General features: G+C 41.0%; 1 protein-coding gene across 6 annotated transcripts in view; it reads right to left on the reverse strand.

Annotated features, from left to right (window-relative positions):
• Positions 1-966: 966 nt before the first annotated feature.
• Positions 967-16,068, reverse strand: part of mast1b (microtubule associated serine/threonine kinase 1b) — a 66,434-nt gene continuing 51,332 nt past the window's right edge. For 3 of the 6 annotated variants that reach the window (XM_049476140.1, XM_049476138.1, XM_049476141.1), the window contains 12 exons: positions 12,515-12,680; positions 12,121-12,222; positions 11,774-11,896; positions 11,573-11,682; positions 10,501-10,655; positions 10,146-10,393; positions 9,683-9,895; positions 9,227-9,459; positions 6,989-7,111; positions 6,765-6,901; positions 6,390-6,577; positions 967-5,816 (listed from right to left, as the gene is read on the reverse strand). In XM_049476140.1, coding sequence (XP_049332097.1) covers positions 4,201-5,816; positions 6,390-6,577; positions 6,765-6,901; positions 6,989-7,111; positions 9,227-9,459; positions 9,683-9,895; positions 10,146-10,393; positions 10,501-10,655; positions 11,573-11,682; positions 11,774-11,896; positions 12,121-12,222; positions 12,515-12,680 — 3,414 coding nt within the window. In that variant the 3' untranslated portion in view covers positions 967-4,200. The remainder of the gene's footprint in view (positions 5,817-6,389; positions 6,578-6,764; positions 6,902-6,988; positions 7,112-9,226; positions 9,460-9,682; positions 9,896-10,145; positions 10,394-10,500; positions 10,656-11,572; positions 11,683-11,773; positions 11,897-12,120; positions 12,223-12,514; positions 12,681-16,068) is intronic. The other 3 variants (XM_049476139.1, XM_022682895.2, XM_049476142.1) reach the window with 2 other exon arrangements.

The following is a 16,068-nucleotide window of genomic DNA, read 5'->3' on the forward strand; positions in this document are numbered from 1 at the left end:
TATTGAATGGGAGAGACAGCAACTCGCTCTGTCAGTGTAAAATAACTGAAGCTGAGGAGCACCTCAGGTCACCATCTTCCTGCAGTCAATACAGACCTCAAAACTACATGTAGCTTCAGATTAGCTGAAGAACAGTAGAGCATAGAGAGCTTCATGGAATGGGTTTCCATGTCTGAGCAGCTCCACCCAAACCTCATCACCAAACACAATGCAGACCAGCAGGTACTTCTGACAGTATAGTGTATAGAATTAATATTAAACATTTCATTATTTCCTTTCACCTGATTGGGCAGTAGTATGTATATGCACAACACACTTTATTTATTTACACAAACAGAGAAGCATTAAAAAAAAAACACTATGTCCATTACATCTTTTAAATCTTTTTTATTTTTATTACTGCACTTTAGACTTTTTGCATTGGTTCACAACATTGCCTGAGGAGAAAGAAATTCATATAAACAATAAATAAACAAGCAACAAAGAACAAGGTCAGAATAAAAAAAAGACAATCGCAGATTTAAAAAAAACATACAAACTGATAGATATTTAAAAGACAAATGTTATGGATCTTTTTTTCCAAGATCTAAAAAAAGAACATGCCTTTTACACAAACGTACACATAGACCATTAAAGTAAAAAACGATGATACAGCAACAAGTAAACAAATAAATTAACATAGCTGCAAGCAGCAGCAATTACTAGGGTCCAAGCACTTTGGCCAAAAATTGGCTTTTTAACTGTAGATCTCTATTTTCTTGGGATGCAGAGTGGAATACACTGATTTATAAGCAACATTTATAGGAAATGTGAGCATATCTGTCACAAAGTGATGACCATATGTGAATTAGGACTTGTGTGTAAAAAGTGAGTACTGCAAAGAAACAAGAAGCTTTGTTAAGATTAATGTAAACTTACCACCATCAGTATTGTTGAGATTGTTGTAGAGATTTGAGGAAATTCATATTTGTAAAAAAAAAAAAAAAAAAAAAAAAACACTCCTATTATAAAAAGTAGATGTCTGACACGTTGGTGCTTGGACCCCTACTGAATGAATAAAGTGCATTCTTTACAGTGATTTTATTCTTTAATTTCAGAGAGGGAATCTGCCTCAGACTAAGGACTAAGGACTCTATGCCTACAGGATTTAGACACAGAGATGGATCTGTTACACAAGACAGTTCACAGACAACAGTCTCTACTCTACAACATGATATCATCTAACACACGACCACAGAGTGGAACGAGGGGACACACTCCAGTGAAGATTATGTTTGTGAGAGTTTCTACCAAACTGCCAAAACATGAAACAGAGGGGACAAATTCAGGCCCAGAAATAAAAACCTGCAGAGCTGAAACAGAACTGTAAAACAGGAGTACAACAGAGCTTCAGCAGAGATGTAACAAAGAGCTAAAACAGAGGTGAAACAAGCTGTAACATTAGGGTTGTAACAAGGTGAAACAGAGCTGTAATACAGCACACATTTGTAAAAAAATTTCCAGGGAGGATTTTTACTTCTGGACCTGAATTTGTCACCTTTTTAAATGCAGCAACACTGGGAAGAATCAAATGTAACCGGAGTGATGCTAAAAGTGTGTTTTGAGTTCTGGGGCCGGATTCACTAAAGTCTTAAGAAAGATAAGATTTCTTAACTTCAAACTTAAACTTAAACAGCTCTGTTTTTTTATTCTAACATTTCAACTTAAGAACCGCTTCATGAATTTAACAGTAATAAAACATAGAAATAAAATAAATGTCAAATCTTTAATGTACAAGAAAGTGGGTCTTTCTGATATCAAAGGACTGATTTCTTAGCTTTTAACTTTTGTTTATTCAATTTTTTTTAAATACTTTATTTTTCCTCAATTTATCTTGGATTTACCAAGTGTTTTACATAACTAACTAACATGATACTTTAAGATTATACTAGAAAATTATTTTTTTTCTGGATAACTGCATTTGAAAACATTGGGCCTCATTCACCAACCAGTTTAATTAATATTCTGTTTTCTTCTTCAGAATTGTTCAAGAAAACAGGATCCACCAACAAATCTGTGCCATTTAATAATGTTTATTACTGTTGTAAGTACTTACGTGTTAATTATGACCCTTATTGTAAACTATTACAGAGACTCTTTTCTTTGGAAAACTTTTATAAATCTGACCCTGGACTTTTCTCCTGCAATAATAAACCCAATCAACACAAAAGTGCTTAATAAGGAATTAAATCACACTAACATATGAACTAATATATTCACGGCTACTGGATGGTGAAAAGCTGGGTGTAAATAGAGATTTGGCCGATTCTCAACAAACAATGTATTATTTGAAAAAAAAAAAAGTAAACAAATTTTTTAACAGCATTCGCTACTTGCTAACTGTTTAAGGTCAAAACACAGACATGGTACACATGTATAAAATGTGGACATAAAGATCTTGGCCTAACAAGTCTGAAAGAAAAGCCCCCAGAGGGACTTCTATCACTCACATTCTACGTGGAATGAAACACACATTATCACCTCTTACCAGGAGACATCACACACTTTACAAAGCTCTTTGCATATGTAGGAGAGGTTTTAACTTCACTGACTCTTATTAACAGTGCATTCCACAGTCACACATCATCATCATATTGTGTTCCCCCCCAGTAGTGTACAGCATTGTCAAGGCCTCAATCTCTGAATCCATTAAACTGTGTTTCAGTCTCACATATACTTTTCACACACTGCAAAGACAGTATGTTGGCAGGTAAAATAATCGGATATGCTGAAGCATGTCATTTTTAATTAATTTTGTGATAAATTTAAGAACAGTAAGAATATTTAAACTTATTGCTAGAAGTTGTAAAGCATGCTTTCAATCATTTTGTCTAAAGAAAAAGTCCACTGTGTTTTCCACTGAGAAGGTATTTCCTTCATTTCACTTTACATGTTAAAGATTTGTGTCTGAGCGCTTTATTAGGAACACTTGTATAATGAAAGTAGGCAGAGTCACCCTTTGCGTTCTAAACTTTGCCTTATTATTTATGGTATAAATTACAAGAGTTTGGAGACACACATTTGAGATTCTGCTCCATGCTGAAATGTTTGCATCACACAATTCCAGCAGATTTATTTTAAAAATGAACTTTGGTAGAAGACAACTTCACTTGCCAAGATACAGTGTTTTTGCAGTGCGTTCTGAGGCTTTTAAGACACTCTCATTACCACACCCTTCTGCAGCTCTCAGGTCATTTCTGCTAGGCCACTGTGTATTTAGAGGGCTGTTATATTTATATTTTTCCCTTATGCTCAGTGCAAATTCAGATATGACATATATCAGTAGTCAGTGTGCAGTCTTTACCACAGTACTGCTCATTGTGCAAGTCAATATTCCCATCTGAGCTCAGTCAAGCCCAAGCCCTTAAAATCACTCTCACTCTCACATGGACACAAACAAACACACACACACACACACACACACACACACACACACACACACACACACACACACACACACACACACACACACACACACACACAGTTCCTTTCACAGTCTACCATGCAATCTTCAGCAGCTCAGTAAAGGTAAACTAATTAAGTGATGCATGACTTCATTTAGGAATTACTGAAATGCTTAAGAGTAACATTTCAAGTTGTTCTCACGATGGAGATCAAGTTTGGTGCACTTCTGTTAAAGGGTCAAGGGTAAATGTATGTATTTAAGCAGTCCATCTCCAAATCTTCTCCGCAACTTTAATCCTTCATCCACCACACCGGATGAAACAGGGATAGTTTCATCCTTCTATCACAGTCCAGAACATCTGTGTTCCAACTGGCCACAGCTGACTCGCTTCACTGACGCTGTACAGACTGGGTGGATGGTCGGATGTGCATGATATTCACGAGCATTAGGTCTTTGCTTAGTTTTTTTTTGTATCGTATTCTTTGTGTTTTTCTTTTTATTCACATATTTCTATCATGCACCTACACAGACCTATATACAAACATGGTGTCACACCTACATTAAACACCGTCTATACACAAACATATTCGACGACAACAGTTTTGAAGCACCTTTTCTGTGTTTTCTTCATTGGATAAGCATATCTTGCTAATGTGGTGGTTGTGAAAGTACCGGCTGTGTCACACGGTTTTCACTGCATGACACTTCCAGTTCTAAAGTTTTTGAGTTTTAAAGTTTCCAACATTTTGGGAAGTTCAGGAATGCTTGGAAGAGCTTTTTGAGGATTTTTCAGATTTAGAGGATCCAGGTCCAGGCCAGGTTCCTGTGGGTACACGCCGGCTCCCGGAGGAAGTGTCAGACTTCCCTAGTGTCCCTGACCGCTTGTCCTCACTTGATTTGGAGTCCTTTCCTTTCCCCCCGTCCTGGGATCCCAGCTTCATGGGTCCAAGCACCGTTTTGGCCACGCTGGTGAGCTGAGTGACGAAGCTCGATCTGTCCCCGGGTGAGACGGCACGCAGTTTGCCGGAGCTGGGCGACGGGGCAGCAGATGATGGGGATGCTGGATTCTCTTCCAGAACTTCCAGATGAGATCTCTCGTCCCGAAGAGTTCGGGCTGAGCCGGATGGAGCTGAAGTCTTCTCCATCTTTTGCTTGGTCTGTACAGGACTTGCTTCTGTCACTGGAGGTGCTGGAGCTTTACCTTTACTGTCTGGACCTCCCTTTTCTCCTCCTCCATTCAGTACCTTTAGATTAATATCCACAGTCTGAGTGTTTTTTCCAGACTTCTTTTCCAAATCTGCAGCTCCTGTCCTGGATGAGGTGTCTCTCTCCCACCATGCTTTTCCTTTCTCTTGCCCTTTAGTAACCGCTGTCTGGACAGCTTGGTGTTTTAGCTCCTGTACCCCCGCACTCAGGGCAGTGGGGGTCCTTTCAGGCGTTTTTGGATCACAGCCCACGCTAACGGTCTCCAATTTCAGTAAGGGGGTTTTACCTCCGGATGGCTCCTTCTCTGCTGCTTTGGCTGATGCAGGAATGGAGGCTTGAGTCGCCTGTGATCTTGACGTTGCTGCCGTGTTGTCTTGCTTTGCAGGCCCACAGATCTGCGCTGCAGTGCCACCCAGACTTACAGTCACCTTCGCTGGCTCTGATTTACTGGAAATCTTTGATTCTGCTGCATCAGATGGTTTACACTTTTCACTCTGCGTTGCTGAGACTGACCCCTGCCATCCTACCCTGCTGGGCATCTGCAGTGCATCATCGTGCCGTGCCACTGTCGGTTTGTGTGTTGGAGATTCGGCAGCTGGGGGAGTAGGCGGCACCGGGGAGTTTTCTCCTTCAATCTCTAACAGGCTCTGCAGGGCGTGTTCACAGTGGAAGGACTCACGGCGGTATTCGGCATGTGCCACATCCAGGCTGTGCTTCCTCATGGACACACTGAGACTTCCCTTCTTTTCTGGACACGTGACGGAGCCGGACAGCGACGACGCTGATGGAAACGATGGTGGAGGTGGAGGGCCCAGCTTCTCCGCTGACTGTACCCGCTGGAGGAGGGGCGAGCGAGGCGGCTCTGCGCTCTTGGGCCGAGGCCGTGTGATCGGCGGAGAGGAGTGCAGCTTGGCGGGAAAGGTCTGTGTGGTGTTGGAGCTGCCGACGGAATGGCCAGCGATGGGGGGTGGTGAAGATGTTGTCGGGGACGGTGTGTGCGCCAGTGGAGACAAGGGTATGTTCCCAGCGGATTTGCAGCGGGACGAGCGGTACTGGCGGTGCAGTTTAGGGGAGAGGCCGTGCAGAGAGCTTGGGCGCATGTGCTGCGATGCAGCAGGCGAGTTGGGCGTGGAGGAGGCCGGAGAGCTGCTCTGAGAAGACGTGCCTGATGAGAGAGATGGACAAATTGGAATTAGTTGGAGATTAAACATATAGAAGGGTAAACATATGGTAAAACATATCAAGCTTAGAGTTAGGTGAATATATTTATATTGATCTGCTCTCATTATGCTCTTGATTCTTGATCTGGGGAACTGTTTTTAGAGTGAGATGTGTACGCTTTTTCACATGAACATGAACAGAGACATTAATAAGGAGACCAACCACGAGTTGAATTATAAATAAAAGTTACGTTGCGAGTGGAGGAGGGTGAGCTTGCTAATGGGGAAAACGCTCTCGATGTGGAGATCTGCGCAAGCGCAGCAGACACAACATGCCGAAAACCTGTTCTTATTATGATTATATCAGTGATGTAATATACGTTTTTGAAATGGTATTTAGACCTTCTGGTCTTTCTCCATTCAAACAGATAAGAGGCTAGTCTTACGAGTACGAGTGGATATAACTTCTCGTGGCGTAGCAAAGATGGCTGCCGAGAGAACTGACCTGCCTATAAACGCTCTGACATTAATCACAGACTTGTACATCTGTCACACTCTGTTTAGTTGACGGAACTGACCGAGGTAGGCGGAGTCTGGCGGAGAACGGTAGGTCTGTGTGGGCGAACGGGCTGACAGGCCGTGGGTCGGGGAGCCGGGGAGACTGTCTCCAGATGACAGAGAGCGATTCAGAGACGAAAGACTGCGGCTGGTGTGCAACAGGTTTGATTGCTTAGTGATCTTACGGAACAGAGAGCTCCTCTTCTTACTGCAGGGAGAGTGGGGGTGGTAGAGTGGATGACGGCCAGGAAAACAGACAGAGAGGAAGACAGAATGAACATGACAATAAAATGAGAAGAAGAGTTCAATTCATATAACATATACATAAACTGTAGAATTTACATTAATTATTAATCAAGCAAAGATGAGCCAAATAAAAACAGATTGACATTTACCTTTCCTGTCCCTCTTTGGCTATGGATCTCTTGTTACGTCGCGCCATCTTGGCCTTGTAGCTGGGCTTGCGTGCAGGCCCAATCTTAATTGAGGTGTTTTCAAATGGAGTTGTGGTCACTGTTACCTTATTTCCACTCTGAGCAAGAGCATAGCAAAAAGCATGTTAAAAAATAATCATCTTTCATTATTAACATCAATAAATGTAACTTTATGGGGCCCTTACCTTCAAAATGAGTTCCACAACTTCTGTATGAACCAGACCATGGACCGACTCTCCATTCACATGGGTAATGAGGTCACCAGCACACAGACCCGCCTCCTGAGCAGGACCACCACACTCCACATGCTGTAATTTAAACACAGTGTTCATATAGTTTAGAAAATAGGGTTGTAGATTGGGCTTTTTGTGAAGGAGCAGTGATGCTCCTGATTTACAATAGAAAATGAATGAACATAAGCACAGACCTTGTTTTTATTCTTTTTTTGCCAACAGTGCTAAATATAGAACATTAGAATTTAGAGACAAAATTTCATGTTTTGATTCATGCATAATCTAACCAGTTACTCAACTTAAAATGTGTTTCTCTTTGATGCGCAAACAAACCTAACAAACGAACAAATAAATCCTAAATAATAAAAATAGAACCAAATGCATGTGGTTTGCTTACACTGCAAAACCCTGATCATTCTTTATAAAACACTGACATTAAAGTCATAGAACTAAAACACATGCTTTTCAGATCAGTCTAAAACACACACAAATAATAAATTCTGATCCAGATTCTACAAAAGAATATGGTTTATTTTACTTATTTAATATAACTTTTTTATTATCACCCTAATTGTGGGTGTTGTGCTTAACATTACACCATAAAGCTGAAACAGACCACACAGTACATCCTATTAAAAGAGCAAAAAACATTCACAAATACACGAAATTTTTGGATACCTTTTTCTAAATTGCAGTGTGTCAGGCCAGCCACTTCCTGTCTGCCTGCCATGGACACTAATTCAAACTACACTTCCCAGAATTCCCCTGCGCTCTCTCTCCTCAGTACTCTCCCAGTCACATGCCACCATGTCTCACTAACTGTCTTACTTATTAGTCTGATTGTTCTCACCTGTGCTTCCCTGTACAAATACCCCTCATTTCCTGTTCTCTTCTACCTCGTGTTTTCTTTCTCTTTTCGTGTATGACCTCTGCCTGTTTCTTTACTGACTACAGATTAAGCTTAGCCCCTCTGTTAGGTACTGTGTTCTGGTTTAGACCCGTGCATGTTTTTGGACCTTTGGATTCAACACTATGGTATGTTGTTTGTTTTTGCTACCATACTGTTGTTAGCTACACCTGTGCTTGGGTTTTCCTGTAGTTCTGTTACATCTTTAATAAATTCTCTGTTTTTATCTGCATGTGTCTCATCCATGTCTGGCATTCATGACTTAGTGATAATTATTCTAACACAATGGATTTATTTAACAGCTGACATGAGTAATCTCATTCTCCTACTGTCACCATGAGGGGCTACCATACTTTTGGATCTTGATGGAAGAAGCAAACAATGAGCATGATTGTGGAGCTTCATTAATTTAACTGCTCAAACTACAAATATTTTACTACAAAAAATTTTCCCGAAGCATATTACTGGATGCATTTCAGTTTTTAAGGGTTCTTTTTGAAAAATATCAGCATTATTGGCAAAACTGAATTATACTTATATTAGTGGTGCCAATGACTTAAAAATAAATTTAAATCATGATTAATTTTTTAAATGCTAGAATTCCCCACTATTACTGTCTCCCCGTAAGGGGGACGGTAATAATAGTGTAGTGTGGTTTAGGTCTGGCAGACTAGATAATTTTTTACTGTATTATAATATCTCAGAGGAAAGAGAAAGAGAGAGGGGGAGACTGCTTGAGTGAGCGAGAGGTTATGAGACAGAGTGAGTGAGAGACAAGGCCAGACAGCACGAATGAGAGCGAATAGGAAAGCTTGTGTTTGTCAGAGCGCTGTCGCGGTTGTTTGTATAACGCTGTGCCTGCTCTCCACATCTGACGTGTTTATGCGTGTTATCAAAGTATCAAAAAAAAAAAAAAGGGCACCACATTTTTATAAAGCTTGCAGTCGGTACCTTTTTAGTATTGAGTTTCGATTCCCAGTTCTATACTTTGGTAATGCTCAGGTGAGATGCTTAAAAACACTTCAGCTACTAATCCCTTTTTTTGATAGAGCACTTTTACTCAAGTCTGAGACTTTATACTTTATACATGTCTGCAAGTAACTCTCTTGCTCATGTGGAACTGAAATGTGGATCGGTGCTCATCTCAAGCTAATGTTACAGTAGATTTATGGTCAAACACAAGATACTAGACTACAAACTGGATTGGTAAATCAGCCTTGTTTGAGCAATATGTGATAATGGATAGGATCAGATCCATCTTCATGTTCATAAAGGGAACTTACCCAGACCATGTGATGGACACTATAGACATTACTGTCTCCCATGTAGACTCGGATGGCACGAAGGGTGAAGCCGTATCTCTTGCCCGAGCGCTGGATGGTAATTGGTGATCTCAGAGCGCTGACAGAGGGGGAATAATCTCGACTTGGGGAGGAATCTCGGGAGGATGGATTGGAGGAAATGGAGCGAGGAGACATCGGGCTGGCCAGCGGGGATGTGCCATGCTGCTCTACTACTTAAAACAAAAAAGAAGCAAGAGAGAAAAACAATGTGTGGGAGGAGATAAAAAACAGAGAAAGACGGTAAATAATATTATATTAGTATAATAATATTATTGAGTATATATTAAATATTAAATGTTATGTTATACACACAAATATAATATAATGCAAGTATAAATGTACTCTTCTGTGTGATCTAATATCTTAAACGTGCCCCATGAGGTCTGAAGGTCTTACCTGCTGGTATAATGACAGACAGGGCAGTGGCAGAGGCAGACTTTATGACCTTGGTGCCGGTGCGTGTCTGAGTGCGTTTCTCCCCATCAGCAGAGAGCTGATGATGCCGTGCTCGTCTGAGAACCAGGTCACTCGTAGCTCTGGGTCCAAACAGGTCTGGAACATGGAGTGGTGCTGAAGCCACGGCAGCATCAGCCGGCTTTAACAGTTTGTCTGGAAGAAAGTGTAGATTTATATTCCATTCAGAATCTTTGGCATTCATCTGAGAGTTCAGTTGCTTTTAAGAAAATATTCAGCTGAATTTTAGGTGAGCATCTACAGTGTAAAGCATATTCAATGAACCATCCAATTAAAGTGATAGCTTATTAATTAATCAATAATTGATTCTGTAATTAATATAAACCTTTAAATTAAACAAATTTAAAAAATAATAAAGCTTGACCTCTGGAGAAAATGTACAAACCTGCTCCAAGTCCCCCTGCTGCAATACCGCTGGACTCCAATGAGCCTGAACTGGATGGCAATGTAGCGCCCTCTAGTGACGTTCCTCTGGCTTTGACTGGAGGCTGGCGTGTTGGTGTCTCTGTTTCCCCCTCCAGTGGAGAGGCAAAACGGTGAGTGTCCATCAGAGCAGAGAAACGGCGGCGGGCTCCAGAGGGGGGACTGGAGTCAGACTCTGTAAACGACGACTCTGAGCACGACAGGCGCTTCCTATAGGGGAAGAATAAAAAACATAATCAATCATTTTAATAAGAGATGATTTATCTTAATTATAACATAAATCAGAGGATGCACATGGATTAAATACGTCAACGCACATCTCGGGTGAGCCGGTCCTCCATGTTTTATCTCTTAATGTGAAGCTCCCCAGGCTCTCCCTTTTCTTACGGTCCTCACGCTGACCTTTAGGCTCTCTTCGAGTCACCACGGGCTTGTGCTCTAGCTGAGACAGATGCTCCATGCTGCTGTACACCTGCAGATCCGACACAGAGAGCAGAATATTATTACTGTGTGTTAATATGAAAACCTTGTTACTCACAGAAAAAAAGACAAAGAAGTGGAGCTGAGAGGGTGTGGTATACTATAATACTACACTATAATATATATTAAAAGCATCACATTGATCATCATTTCATGTAAATGTGACTTGCATGTCGTAAAGACATAAGCACTTTTAGTTTCTTTAATGAAACACGAGCTGGGTCCAATGCAACAGATGCCTTTATTGTCTGTTTCTACATTAATTTATGTAGACTAAATCAGAGCTGTCAGGCTTGCAGGATCTCCTGCTAAATTCTCCAACTACAAATCCCTATCCACTATCACACTCACAGCATCAACCTCAAACCATACTAAACGTTTTTTCCCCTCCTCCTTACTGGGATATTAAATCACAAGAAAACTAACTAACTGTGTTGCTCTTCTGTGTTTCTACACTAAACTTCTTAGAGAAAGCAGCAGCTAGTTACTTGAGACTGGACTTGCTGCAGGTATAGGATGAGGAACTGGAATCTAGATTTGCGCTGTTGCCTCGAGTTAATGTTGCGGACTGGATTCTGAATTACTAAATAAGTTGGCCTTGTTTGCCTGAAATCATATACGCTAATTACATCAATATTGGACTCAATACAGATATTGGATGTGTCCTGTCTCCAGTCCATCTCCACAGACTATTTCCGCCTATAAACCAGTAAACCGTCATTTGCAGCACGCATTAGGTAGAGACTCAAAACGTATTTCCAGTGTCAAGTGATGCGTTTACGAAATGTGGTGTGAAATGAGCTAGGGTGATAGCAGTCTGGATGAGTGTGTGAGAGAGCAATAAGAAAAAAAACTGAAATGGATGTAGACAGAAAAAGAGAAAGTGCACGAGAAAGTGATGGGTGTAACCTTGCTGAAGCGAGGGGAGCAGGAGGAGAAGCGGCGAATCTCCACAGGCTCATCATCATTAGTGTCGTCTTCATCAAACGAGTGGACGTGATGGTACCGTTCTGACCGTGCTGAGACAGAAGAATAGAGAAGAATGAAGAATAGACACACACACACACACACACACACACACACACACACACAAATACTTCTATTACTTACTGTCAAAGTAGCTGGTGTCCTCTTCTGACTCCAAATGAGGTATAAACTCAGCTTTCTGCCTCAGCAAGCTGTTCCAGTCCAGCTCAGAAAAGAATGGATGCTGCTTCACTTCAAATGCACCCCCTGAACCACACCCACACACACGCACACACCCACACACACAGAGATTAGACGTAAAGGATATTGTCTCTTAATTCATATAATCACTCAACACGTATAACACACACAGGTCTCTGTGTCACTGAATACTGGGTCAAATACATGCGTCAAATATCATCATTATCATCATCGATATTGTGAGAAATGTTTCAAAATCAGTTAGCTTAGCAGCATATAGCACTACACACCTGTGCCTAGTCTGACCAGAGGGTTTGTTTGCAGCAGAGCAGAGATGAGGTGTTGGGCATCCACAGGGAGTGCTTCATCACCTTCAGGCCACACAATGTCATCTACATAAACACACATAAGCAGACAATGTGTACATATAAAAACAAACAGGACATCCAGGAGAAATACGGAACCAAGCTTTGTACTTCAGACTAGCTCACAAAATCTTAAACACTTTTTATTACTGTTTTTATGTTTACCAGCATCTGTTTTATATGATCTGATGTTTTTTAAGTAAAAACTCTTTTGCAATTGCTCTTTAAAGTGCATATCTGACTGAAACTTTTACACAGTGCTTTAAATACAAATATTAAAAATAAATACATAATCCGAGCATTTTATTTTATTTGTTACCTGTGATCACTTGTCCAAACAGCTCCTCTGGTGTGTCCCCAAAGAAAGGAACACATCCCACCAAGAATTCATACAGGATGATACCCATGGCCCACCAGTCCACAGGCTTCCCATAACCCTGCCGCAGAATCACCTCCGGGGCGATGTATTCAGGGGTTCCACATACCTGAGGGTAAATCATACATGTAAGGTTATTTCATGTTCTGTACCCTGTTCTACTGGCAAGTAGAGATGTGTGTACATATCTTTATATTTTAGTGTTGGTTTTACATGATGACGTCACATTTCGAAATATATTCATTACTTATTTTATCTGGTATTTTTCCCCACGGTGCCTAAGTTGCCACTCTGTGCCATGAGGACAGCTTGAGCCTTAAATATAATCATAAAAAAGGAAGAGCAGAATTCTGAATCCCTTAACATCAAATATAAAATTAAATACATCTCAGAACCGTGCTGCCTGTCTAGTATATCTATCTGTAAAAACCTGTGAATATATGAGGGTAAAGGACACATGTATGGTTACTTCCTGTTCTGTAAGCTACAGGTAGAGTGGAGTCATTACATATTAAGGGTCACTGCTGGGCCAAACGGGCCAGATGTTTCCCTTATTTAACACCTGACTCCAGAAATCAATTCATCTAATTACCATGCCCTGTACCAGCAGACCTAGATGAGTCTGAGAGCAGGCAGGCACACTAATCTCATCAGTGGCTTTTAGCAGTCCTAGTTCAGTGCTGCTTCAATGCTAAACACATCTGACTCAATTGACGGACAGTAAGCTGATCAGCTGGATTAAACGGTTTAGAATTTTCCACACGGGCATCTGGACACCGGAAAGTGTGACTGCCAATTAAGGTGGCATCTGTATTACTTACACAGTGTTCCTTAGGAAATGATGGATATTAACAGGGAACATTTTCTACTTTGCTGCAGATAATCACTAGATGCTGCAATATTGCTGTGAGTATCTGAGAGCATTCAGCCCCTTAAGAGCATTAGTGATGTCAGGTTCTCACATTGGAAGATTTTTTAGTGCTGCCCTGCATCACAAACCAGTCGGAGGGAGCGCCACCATTCCAAAAGGTACTGAAGGAGCTACGTAACTCAGAAGGTATTGTAGCACCATCACTCTAAGAGTAATAAATGTCCATTACTCTAAGGCAGGGGTTCTTAACAAAAACAGGTCTTGACATAGTCCCGTGGGGGTCGCAAGAGTAATGCTACACTGTGCATGTGTTAAAAGAATTGAAGCTCATCAGAGTGCAACATAAAAACCATGGTAAACAACTATACTATTAACTACTCCTACCATAATTACTGAATTAAGCTTTTATTTTGCTAAACAAACACATACAAAACAAAATGAGCAATAAATAAATCTATATAACATTTTTCAAATTGTGACCTTGTAATATCAAACCAACAGTAAAAGCCATCAAAGACATCACCAGAGATGCGTCGGAGCTGCGGCATCGTGCCATCAATATAATCAAGTTTAGTAAAAAAAAAAAAAAAAACAATTACTAAGTTTAGTAAAATAAAAGTTAGGTTTGTCAATAGGATAGGTTTTAGTTTGTAGTTTTCCATAATGCGAAAACAAAGCTTCAGCTGCACTGACTAATGTCTGTTGGTAAGGATGAACAGAATTCTGAATTCCTCAACATCAAGCATGAAACGAAATGAACATAAACTAAGAACTGCACTGCCTAGTATCTGTCTCTCTGTGTGAATACCTGAGAAGTATTTTAAACAACGAAAAGAGGCTCGAAGTAAAAAGGTTAAGAACCTCTAAAGTTACTGGATGGAGATATGTTTTTTATGGTACAAGATTGGTTTTGCAATATTGTATTGATTTTCAAAAACACAGTATTGATTTATGTTATTCTCAGTTGTTTGATCCCACTATTCTGAATGGATAAAAATAACCTTTTATTCAGATTTCCTAAATATGTGTTTTTATACCATAACAATTTAAAAAAATAAAAAATATTTTGAACAATACATCACCTTGCTTTGAGTTGTTTTAATTTATTGCAATATACTGAATTGTAACCTCTGCATCATGATACATATATAATTTCTTGCCAATACACAGCTCTAATACTGGACGGAGCTCCATCACTCTAAAGGTACTAGATATTACAACTAGGTCCTGATATTACTGGATATACATAAATGACAATATAATACAGGTGCTGGTCAACGAATTAGAATAATTTGAAATAGTGCAATCATGAAATTCTTTGAATGCATTTTTTGTGCAGAAAGCAAATCAGGTGTTCACCGCACCTGTCCTACTCGTTAGACTAATCACAGAACTCGTTACCTGGAAAAAAATTTGCTCAGCTGAGCTTTCCAAAAGGCCCATTTAGGCCATTTAACTGTGACACTGTTGTTTTATTGAATTAGAATAATGGAGAAACCGTTTCATTGAATTAGAATAAATGCTCGAATTTTTGTTTTCTGTGAAGAGTGTTCACTGTGCAGTATAAAGTCAGGGTTGAGTAGAATTTCTAAGTTGTAAAATCAATCATGGGTAAGCAGCGCGACCTCTCAACCGGAATAGTGGCTCAAATTCAAGCCCTTCGCCAACAAGGCTTGACCCAAACTAAAATTGCTGAGCAGCTCGGCATCAGCCAGTCTTCCGTCTGCAAAGCTCTCAAGAAAAACTGCAGCAAGCGCACCAACTGTTCCGGCGTCCGAAAAACTTCTGCTCGCGACAACAAGCAGCTGAGAAAGATCGCAGTCAGCAACCGGTTCAAGTCCACTTCCGAGCTCACCGACTTGTGGAACAAGCAGACCGGCGCTGACGTCTCCAGATCAACCACTTACCGTCGTCTGCGCGAACTCGGCTTCAAATCTCGCGTTCCAGCAGTAAAACCGATGCTGAACAAGAAACAAATGGAGAAACGGCTGAAGTGGGCCAAAGAACACGGCGAGTGGACTGCTGAAGACTGGCAGAAAGTGGTCTTCAGTGACGAATCACGCTTCTGCATCTCCTTCGGTGACCAAGGTCCTCGTGTCTGGCATCGTGGTGGCGAAACCTACAACCACGAGTGTGTGAAAACATCCGTCAAGTTTCCCCAGAGCGTTATGGTCTGGGGATGCATGTCCGCTCGAGGTGTAGGGAAACTCTGCTTCCTCAAGAAGACTGTCAATGCTGCCGTATATCAAGATGTTCCGGAAACGTTCCTGATTCCGACTGTTGAGGAACAGTTCGGCGAAGAAGACTTCATATTTCAACAGGATCTTGCACTGGCTCATGCGGCAAAGTCGACCAAAGATTGGTTCACTAAAAAACAGCTTGAAGTTTTGGCATGGCCGGCCAACTCGCCTGACCTCAATGTCATTGAAAACCTTTGGGCCATCGTCAAGCGGAAAATTCGCGACAGAAAGCCTACTACGCTGGACCAACTGAAGCAGAACATCGCCACTGCCTGGGAAGCTGTGAGTGCGGAAACTTGCGACAAGCTGGTCAAATCGATGCCGCGGAGACTTCAGGCAGTCATACAAGCCAAGGGGGCAGCCACAAAATACTGAGAAAGTGATGA

This window comes from Astyanax mexicanus, chromosome 3 (genome assembly GCF_023375975.1).
Source record: "Astyanax mexicanus isolate ESR-SI-001 chromosome 3, AstMex3_surface, whole genome shotgun sequence".
Taxonomy (NCBI): Eukaryota; Metazoa; Chordata; class Actinopteri; order Characiformes; family Acestrorhamphidae; genus Astyanax; species Astyanax mexicanus.